General features: G+C 29.9%; 3 protein-coding genes across 5 annotated transcripts; 1 reads left to right on the top strand and 2 right to left on the bottom strand.

The window, feature by feature from the left end:
• Nucleotides 1–6: 6 nt before the first annotated feature.
• On the bottom strand, nucleotides 7–1009 carry LOC112904244 (probable tRNA (guanine(26)-N(2))-dimethyltransferase). The gene is made up of 2 exons (XM_025973801.1): nucleotides 567–1009; nucleotides 7–506 (listed from the first exon to the last, which is right to left on the bottom strand). Exons 1-2 carry the CDS (start codon nucleotides 998–1000, stop codon nucleotides 428–430), a joined length of 513 nt encoding a protein of 170 aa, XP_025829586.1. The 5' UTR covers nucleotides 1001–1009; the 3' UTR covers nucleotides 7–427.
• Nucleotides 1010–1394: 385 nt separating this feature from the next.
• Nucleotides 1395–2977, top strand: LOC108744140 (thymidylate kinase). Its single transcript, XM_018479763.2, has 2 exons — nucleotides 1395–1813; nucleotides 2594–2977. The coding sequence occupies exons 1-2, from the start codon at nucleotides 1489–1491 to the stop codon at nucleotides 2938–2940; spliced, it is 672 nt and encodes a 223-aa protein (XP_018335265.1). The 5' UTR covers nucleotides 1395–1488; the 3' UTR covers nucleotides 2941–2977.
• Nucleotides 2978–3002: 25 nt separating this feature from the next.
• On the bottom strand, nucleotides 3003–6606 carry LOC108744139 (probable tRNA (guanine(26)-N(2))-dimethyltransferase). Of its 3 annotated transcripts, XM_018479761.2 has the most exons (9): nucleotides 5910–6606; nucleotides 5500–5631; nucleotides 5162–5452; nucleotides 4879–5107; nucleotides 4668–4816; nucleotides 4382–4541; nucleotides 4103–4314; nucleotides 3583–3885; nucleotides 3003–3522 (listed from the first exon to the last, which is right to left on the bottom strand). In XM_018479761.2, the coding sequence occupies exons 2-9, from the start codon at nucleotides 5619–5621 to the stop codon at nucleotides 3444–3446; spliced, it is 1545 nt and encodes a 514-aa protein (XP_018335263.1). In that variant the 5' UTR covers nucleotides 5622–5631; nucleotides 5910–6606; the 3' UTR covers nucleotides 3003–3443. The 3 variants fall into 3 exon arrangements, with proteins under 3 accessions (XP_018335263.1, XP_018335264.1, XP_018335261.1); XM_018479762.2 differs by lacking the exon at nucleotides 5910–6606 and having other exon boundaries at nucleotides 4764–4816; nucleotides 5500–5707; XM_018479759.2 differs by lacking the exon at nucleotides 5910–6606 and having other exon boundaries at nucleotides 5500–5707.
• Nucleotides 6607–9917: the final 3311 nt, after the last annotated feature.

A 9917-nucleotide genomic window follows, 5' to 3' on the forward strand; every position in this document is an offset into this window, starting at 1 on the left:
GTTCAAAAGTTGAAAATCTTCTTTTCTGTATAATTGTTTACTTGTACCTATGCTGCATACGTAATAGTGTGTACCTTTATTTCAGAAATAGAATACAATTCTACAAACATAGCATAAAGATAAATCCCTTATCGCCCCGTTATTGCTATTAACTTGTAAACATAATTTTTTAAAGAGCTTGTCCTCATCGTTAGATTTTCCTTAGCTCATGCGCATCTTTAAAAATCTGTGCTACGAGAACATACGCAAAATTGATTTTTGAAAGTGTGCGTGAATCGTAATAAAAATAACAAACAAAAGCTCGCATTAAACATAATTACACTTACGATTAGTTAAAATAAGTAGTAATAAATAAATAATGTTTTTAAATATAATCGTACCAGTGTCTTTTATTTAAATCGATATACAAAAAAATAAATAACATTTTTTATTTGTTCTCTTCCGAGTTATCGCGTTTTCTTTTTCCCTGATTTTGTTTGCTTTTTGCCATTTTATATTCTCCGATCCTAAAAGAAACATAAGCTTATATATAAAAATGAATAAAGAGCATTTAAACTTGCGCTTACATTGCGGTCGCTCTTGTGCCTGGACCCCAATAGGGTAACGGATTTTCTTGAAAGCGCACATAGCCCATTCGTCTCGACATGGGATTGGCATCATTTCGAATATCAAAAGAATGCATCTTGGCGGGACTCGTTAATAAAATGCGTTGAGCAACACTCCCTTCAATATTTTTTTTCTTAGAAGGGTGTTTGGCTTCCCAGCAACGCATTATATCCCATATAACTGTAGCTGGAGCGTTTGTTTTTATACCAGTCTTATTTGTATGTGTAAAAGATACTTGATAACCTGCATTTAAAATCGCGGATCTTAAAAAAAAGAAGAAACAATTCTTTAAGATTCCACAAATTATTGTAAACTTCTTTTTAACAATATCTTTAGTAATGATCTTGCTGGAGCTAAGGAGACTTACGACTCGTTTGGAAAAGAATTGGAGCATAGCAGAACAATATGGAAAAAGTTTACAATCAGGTGATAGTAGATTAGTCTACAAGCACAAATGACACGCAATCAATTGACGTCAATTAAATTATTATGTCTTCAGTAGATTTTGAATAAATTGACATTTAATTTCCACCTGCATCCAAAACAATTTTCCTTTTTTTAACAGAACTAATGGACCTGCAATTATGATACTTACATATTTAGATCCCGCAAATGACGCACCATTTATTGATAAAGTTTAAATTAGAGAATTATTTATATCAGGTGCCAGATTCTCACAACTACCACATTCACAAGAAGTACATTCTTATCTATGAATATGTCTATGGACTTGTCTATGTCTATGGCATAGATAATAGATATACAAAGGGTATATGGTCTATGGAATAGTTTAAATCCCGCCGAAAAATGATTACACTATTTTGATTTATACTAGTTATTTACATTGGTTCATGGTTATTTCATTTCATAAATTATTGTAATATGAGTCGAGGTGCTTTTATTATTCTGGAAGGTATAGACAGAACGGGCAAGAGCACTCAATCAGCTAAATTGATAGAATCATTAAGGAAGTTGAATATCAATGCAGAACGTATGGCTTTTCCCAATCGAACATCAAACACCGGTCAGCTAATTTCGAAGTACTTAAGTAATAAGGATTACCACATAAATGATCAAACAATACACTTGTTATTTTCTGCAAATCGCTGGGAAAATTTGGACTTTATTCGTTCCAAACTATTTGCTGGTACCTCTATAATTGTGGACAGATATTCTTATTCAGGTGTTGCATACTCTGTTGCAAAAGGTAAACAAAAAAACAAGTGCTTAAGAATTTAAGTTACACCAAGTTCAGAAGATTGTCATTTTTAGTAATATACATTTATAAATTTCAATTCTATTTTTGGTTTCAAATGAACATGTTTAACAAGTAATTGTCAAATACAATTAAGTCACTTGTTGCAATAGTGATTGTGAGAAGTTTATTAAAATGTATATTCAACAACTGAATCAATAGTTAACACAAAAAATGTGTCATGTTAATGCATTACAATAGAACCCCCAGATACCTTGAAAAGCAATTGACGGGCTCTATTTGGATCAAGAATATATAATAATTGATTTGTCTCTGCTGCTAATCTTATTGAACACTTTTTCTCCTAATTGTTCAGTGGTGCATTTTGAAGGTTTCATGAGTACCCTATGAACAATCCTCTTTCAGTTAACTAGCTTTATGCATTTTATGTTTCTGCCTCTTTCTCAAACACTGGTCTATTCAAGATATTGAATCATTTGTGTTGACCTCCCTAATTTATTTTAATTAAGTAATAATTTTATTTAATCATCACAAATATACAATTTACATATTAAATCGTATGATGGCATTGATAAATATTTAATGTTTCTTTTTTAACAAAACTGACAGCAATTTTTAGTAGGTAATCAAAATTGTCTAAACTTGATAAAAATTTAAAAAGATGTTTTGGTGTATGTGTCGAGTCTCTAAATTTAAAATTATTAAAACCATTTATGCTTGGCTGCAGTTCTTCATTATTAAAATTAACTTACGCTGTTTTCTTTAATACAGGATTAGATTTCATGTGGTGTTTACAACCAGAAGTTGGACTTCCTCAACCAGATTTGGTTTTTCTTCTGGACATAAACCCTGAAGATTCGAGACTAAGATCAGGTTTTGGAAGTGAACGTTATGAGAACCTTCAAATGCAAAAGAATGTCTCAACAATATTAAGGCAGTTTGCTGAAATAGAGAATTACTGGAAAATAGTAGATGCTAGTAAAAGTATTGAAGATGTACATGAAATACTTCTTAAACATTCTAATGAAATTATTAACGATATTCAGATAGATAAAAGACCATTGACTAGTATTACATCGACTGCAATAAAAAGAACATATCCTATCACATTGGTTTAATACTACTATAATATAAATATCTATACTTATATTAAGATATAATATATATATATATNATTGAATATATTTTGTTTTAGTTCAAAAGTTGAAAATCTTCTTTTCTGTATAATTGTTTACTTGTACCTATGCTGCATACATAATAGTGTGTACCTTTATTTCAGAAATAGAATACAATTCTACAAACATAGCATAAAGATAAATCCCTTATCGCCCCGTTATTGCTATTAACTTGTAAACATAATTTTTTAAAGAGCTTGTCCTCATCGTTAGATTTTCCTTAGCTCATGCGCATCTTTAAAAATCTGTGCTACGAGAACATACGCAAAATTGATTTTTGAAAGTGTGCGTGAATCGTAATAAAAATAACAAACAAAAGCTCGCATTAAACATAATTACACTTACGATTAGTTAAAATAAGTAGTAATAAATAAATAATGTTTTTAAATATAATCGTACCAGTGTCTTTTATTTAAATCGATATACAAAAAAATAAATAACATTTTTTATTTGTTCTCTTCCGAGTTATCGCGTTTTCTTTTTCCCTGATTTTGTTTGCTTTTTGCCATTTTATATTCTCCGATCCTAAAAGAAACATAAGCTTATATATAAAAATGAATAAAGAGCATTTAAACTTGCGCTTACATTGCGGTCGCTCTTGTGCCTGGACCCCAATAGGGTAACGGATTTTCTTGAAAGCGCACATAGCCCATTCGTCTCGACATGGGATTGGCATCATTTCGAATATCAAAAGAATGCATCTTGGCGGGACTCGTTAATAAAATGCGTTGAGCAACACTCCCTTCAATATTTTTTTTCTTAGAAGGGTGTTTGGCTTCCCAGCAACGCATTATATCCCATATAACTGTAGCTGGAGCGTTTGTTTTTATACCAGTCTTATTTGTATGTGTAAAAGATACTTGATAACCTGCATTTAAAATCGCGGATCTTAAAAAAAAGAAGAAACAATTCTTTAAGATTCCACAAATTATTGTAAACTTCTTTTTAACAATATCTTTAGTAATGATCTTGCTGGAGCTAAGGAGACTTACGACTCGTTTGGAAAAGAATTGGAGCATAGCAGAACAATATGGAAAAAGTTTACAATCAGGTGATAGTTGTAAAAGCCTAAGACTTGCACAGCACAGTTAATGTTTTTTGTTACCTTATAGCCATCATTGGTGGTGTTTCAACATGAAGTGTTCCAGCCAATTTTTCCAAAGTAAAATACAAAGGGCTATCACTAATTTCTTCCAATACCACACTTAAAACTCCTTGAATGCGTTTATACGTCTTTAATTTATCAGAAGCACTGTCTAGAACTTGCTTAACAAATTCTGACGAATGTATAGGGGCCGACCAAATAGGACCACCCATCTTTTCAAGAAAGAAAATTGTACGATTATTATGTGGTTGATAAGTAGAATATGAAGTCAATATTTACATGATATCGTTGACCACAGTGGTTACACAAAGGCATTGCCACAGAAACAGTTGGTAGACCAAATTTCACCTGCTCATTTTTGTTATTTGTTCTTATTTCTCCCAAGGGTTGTAAGACAAAAGTACCACATCCTGTACAATGATAGACCATTGATAATTTGCTAAAAATAAGTAAAAAAAAAATACTACAAATTGCTACAAATAAAAGGCCTTTTCATCTAAAACATTATCTGATACAGAATATTGTAGGTATATAAATTAAATGTTATGCATATAGCAATAGTTACCTAGTTGTTCTTTTACATTTGTTAGCACCAGAAAAAACTTTAACAAAAACTCTAATGTAAAAATCTGCTGATAGAGATAAGACTGGTTCTATGTACCTTCCATATCTATTTGCATGTGATTCTATACATTGTAACAGAATTCGTAATGCCTTCAAAGAAAACAACAGTAGCTTTAAAAAAATATTAAAACATATTACATTATAATATTTACCATTTCATGACAACTTTTAATTTTCAGTGAGACAGATCCATATTTTGCATAACATGTTTCAGGGCTGTTTCCAGCCAATATGGCCATGTCAGTGGCAGTAACAAGTAATAAACCATTGTCTTTTACAGCCTGTACTGCAGAGTCCAAAAATATTGAAGGACAACCATAAGGATCCAAATCAATAATATCAAACTGTTTTCCTTTTTGTTTATGTTTATGCATTAATAATCTTAAAGAAATAAATCTGTAAAATAAAATTAGATGTTCAAAGTCCCCTTCTTACATTGCATCACTGTGACTTGTTTCAACAATATTTGCCACATTGTTACCATTAATATTACTTTCCATTGATTCAACTGCTTTTTTGGATATATCATTTGCAATAATCTTTTTATTGCCATCTAACTCTCTTGCATATCGTATGCTCCTTAGGCCTGACGCAGCCAAGGCCTCTAAAATTGTTATATCAGGTTCCACTTCACTTTTATTTTCAACTAATGAAGGGTTCCCTTCTTTGGTAATTGAATTTTTAGTATTCAAAATTTGTTGAATGTAAACATTAATAACTGATATACTAAAACAATATACTCAAAAAAAGTTAACATGCTTAATTTTTCATACCTTAAATCACGATTAAATTCTTGTACTGGATTATAAAAAACACTTCCAAAAGTTGTAATACTAGCAGTGCCTTCTTTTATACGTTCCTCATTTTCTTGATTAATCTCTTCAGATTTTTTCATTTTTGATTTTCTAATTAGAAAAGTTAAAGTAAGAAATAATATGAATTGTTATGAACTATACGAACTATTCTATGGTTATGAACATGTTATCATGTTATGATTTTTTCAATGCCCTCTAGTGTAACCATCATGTAACTTCAAATAGTAAATTTATAGTGAAAATGATGTGATGAGCTGTTGTTATTTTCACTGTCGTGTTTTGTTTTTTAGTGATTACCTCCCGATGTATGGTCACAAAAGACACTAGAGGGCATTGAAAAATTAAAGCCTATTGTTATATTATTTTACTTATTTTTAAAAAAGTGTTAGCTAGTGGTAGCTTATAGCAATTCGTACGTTAATAGTGGTTAACTGCCTTATTAATAGACGAGCAAGCCATAGCTACTACGAGTCCACTAAGATAAAAAATTAATGACTGATTATTTATCTAATTAATCATAAAATAAATTATTTATCAGGAGCATTCAAAAACGGGAGGTTTTGTTGTTATTATTTCGTATGTTGCTTACATTACAAATAATAAAAAGCAAAGTTAGCAAACATTATTATTAGAATGTAATATTATGAATTAAGCTTTTTATAACAATATGAAATAAACAAAGCAGTCATCAAAAGTGCTTCTAGTAAATGTCCGTATAACTAACATAAGACCAGTGATGTTCTATTAAGGTTCCATTCTTCCTGCTTAAAACGAAAACGAAAGAAAAAATGGTAGCGTGGTAACCTGGTAACGCATGAGCAGAAAATTTTAAGGACAAAGGATAAATAGGTCAATGTAGGCTATCCAGACATTGACCTAGTTCTGCGCTTTCCCGAGAAACTGCATTCATTGTCAAAAGGGTTCGGGAAACAAGATTGTTAATGTAACGCCTGTGCAACGCAGCAGTGAGTTTGCTTTTATTACTTGATAGCTGTGTTTTTAAGAAATTAAATACTTCTTTCAATTGTTTTATAATAGTTGTTTTTGTTAAGCGCGAAATTTAAAGTCATAACGATGGGTACAATGAAAGGATTTAAAGTAACAGATTCGGAAAGAAAAACGAGAGTTGGAATTGCCGCTAAAAGTCTAGACGAACTCAAAAGGAAAACGGTAGAAAAATTTAAATTAGATTTACCTGAAAATCAAATAACATTTCAAATGCAAGATGGAACTGTTATTGAAAATAATGACTATTTTCAAACCCTTGAATCTCAGACATTATTAATTTGGGTTAAACAGGGCGAGAGAGCAGAAACTGATACTGAAATTTTATACAAAACAATTCGAGAAGTAAATGAAGAGTATTTGTCAGCTGGTGAGAAAGTGCAAGAATTTTTTACTGAGAAAATGAAAAATAAAGTTTTCAAATTAGCTGAGGTTTTGAAAGGAATTGATACTAGCAAGGTAGAGATGAGCAAGAAGGAAGAACATCCAGAATGGTTTCAAGGTAATTCAATCATTAGTAACTAAAAGTTCTTTTGACTTATAGATGGTTTTTGTCATGTTTGTTATTTTAATTAACTAAATCTTTTACATGCTGATTTTATGTTATTGAATTAGGTAATTTTAATTATTTTTAAAATCAAATTTTAATTATAAATGAAAAGAAACCGAAGTTGACAACATTTAAATTTTAAATGTTATCAATTTTTTAAACTGTTGATGTTTTGTATCTGATAATGAGTTATTAATCTATAAAAGTAAATTTATCTAATAGTCAAAAATCAAATATAACATTATCAAAAANATGATAATAGTAAAAACATTTATCACATCATGTAAAGTATATAATTATAATTACTATATTAATTTAAAAATCAGTGGAAACTGTCTCTTAAACATTTCATATAAATATAGCAACTGTTCATACTACATTTAATCGAAACGAAATAATCCATAATGTTTAAGAATGTTGATGTGTTACTAATAGCTGTTCCGAATAATGTAATAAATAAAAGTAACGCATTTGTTAATATGCATTTCAGGACAATTTATTGATGCATTTGTTACCTACGAAGCACAATCATTTGTGTGTAAAGCTTTTTTGTAAAGTTCTAAAACTATACATATACAATAACATTTATAATGTTAAGTTAAGTGGAATAAATTGCTCAAGTTAATTTTTTTTTGTGTTTTATTGCGATACAAGTATTGCTTACGTTGAATACAATAGAACAATAGTGGGAAATGTATTTACATCAAATGCAATTGTGGTGAAATACCTAACAATTATAAAAAGAACGTTTTTGCTGGGAGTTATTGTTTTAACGATTTTTAATTTACAATTGTTTTAAGGAATAATACTGTAGCAACACCAGAAATCGAATATTAAGGGCCTCAAAATTTTAAAGGCATACAAAAAAGTATATTTTAAGTGAACTTTGATTTCAATAAATGAAAAGTTTCAATCTCAACAAAAAATAGATACAAAATAATGTATGTAATTAAAGAAATATAGAGAAGTACATATAAAATCAAAGGGGACGTCCATTAATTACGTAATAATTAAGACCACTCCTTTCCCCTTTACGTGAGATTTACCTCGTAAAAAGTAAAAAAATTGATGATAAATTATATGTATGTTCTTTAAATTAAAATGTGAGATTTTCAATGATCCCCGCTCATTTTAAATGAAATTTTAATGAACCCGTCCCCTCATTATGGGCTCATATAACTAATGGATGTCCCCTAACACTGGATGCTTTCTTAGTGATTTTTGTTAGTTTTGTTTTAATGTATTTTCTTAAAATTTAGTGTAAAAGTGTCTTCATCTTATTTGTATGCAATACAAACTCTTTTTTATTGTTAATTAAATAAAGAGTCATTCCATCTACTTCTACTGGGTTATTTTGTAATTTGTTAAAATTGGATGAAGTCAAGATCAACCGCCACCTCGAAAGCTACGTTACACGAACTTGACAATGACCTCCTTATTCCGGAATATACAGCAAGCAAAAGTAGGAATGTAAAAATAGGGCGATCAATGAGACGAACTAGGACAAGAACGCCCTAATTTTCAGAATCTGACCTACTAGGCCCGGACAAGAACCGAAATAGAGCAGGTAAGCGATTTCTAGGCAATACAAGGTCATTGCCGGTATAAATGTAACCCAGTTCTTTAATATAAAGGGGAAATTTTAAAAAAAGGTGAGGTGGATAGTAACCAGTCCAGTAAAAATGAAAGTTAATTTGTAAAGGTTATTAAAAAAAAAATTAAAGTTTTAAAAGTATTTTTGCAACTCTAACTAATGAAAAAAAATATCTGAAGTCTTATAACTGTAAACAATAATAGCAATTGTTGTTAGTATAAATTTAACAGAATAAATTAAAAGAGTTATATGATAAAAATTGATAGGACAGTAGCAATAAGGTAGTGTTGCACTTGTGTACAGTGTAAAATATTTATTGAAAACTGAAACGTTATCTGAGTTGTGTATAGCCAAATATTATTTTACGGTTTTAATGAATTAGTGATTGTAAGTAGGAAAGTAGAATTATTAATACATGCAATATTCATTGTATGATAACGTAGCCTCCTAAAGGATATTGGAGAGTTAGTTTTATTTTTTTTTATTGAACTTCCATTTTACTGGTTGGCGCTCTTATAAGACTGATTTGTCTTAAAATTTAAGGAATTAAAATAAGTTTCATTTTAAATGCAAAAAAACTTTTAAAGTACAGGGAAAAATGTAGTAACTAAACAATTACTTCTGTGTTACTATTTGTCAGCAGTGTTGTATCACATACGGTATTTTGAAAATGTTCCCGCAAAAGAACATCCTTNATAAATTTGTATTCATGTGCATCATAGATAAGCGATATAATAGATAAGAGCTATAATATACGAAATACACTGCAAACTGCAGTCGTGTGAAACTGGCATCCGATATAAATAATTCACTGATTCAAACTCCACAAACAAATTGTGCGTCGTTTGCGGGTTCTAAATATGTAAGTATAATAATTGTGCGTCTGTTGCTTTTGTTAAAAGAAGGAAAATTGTTTCGGATGCAAGTGAAAATTAAATGTCAATTTATTCAAAAACTACTGAAGATATAATAATTTAATTGAGGCCAATTGATTGCGTGCCATTTGTGACTGAAGATTGTACTATAGTAAGCGGAGTTTATTTTCATATTAGTTATTAGTAATGATTATAAATAATAAATCCAGCAGAAAAATTAAAAAGAACTATTCACTTCTCTTGACGCTATAGAAGATTAATCTTTTTTCCAAATTATAGTCAAGTATATTTTTTTAATGTCGAAAGCATGATTCTCATTAATGTTACGCGATAAGCAAAAAAAATATCAGAA

The sequence above is a fragment of the Agrilus planipennis genome, unplaced genomic scaffold, assembly GCF_000699045.2.
Source record: "Agrilus planipennis isolate EAB-ADULT unplaced genomic scaffold, Apla_2.0 scaffold18, whole genome shotgun sequence".
Taxonomy (NCBI): Eukaryota; Metazoa; Arthropoda; class Insecta; order Coleoptera; family Buprestidae; genus Agrilus; species Agrilus planipennis.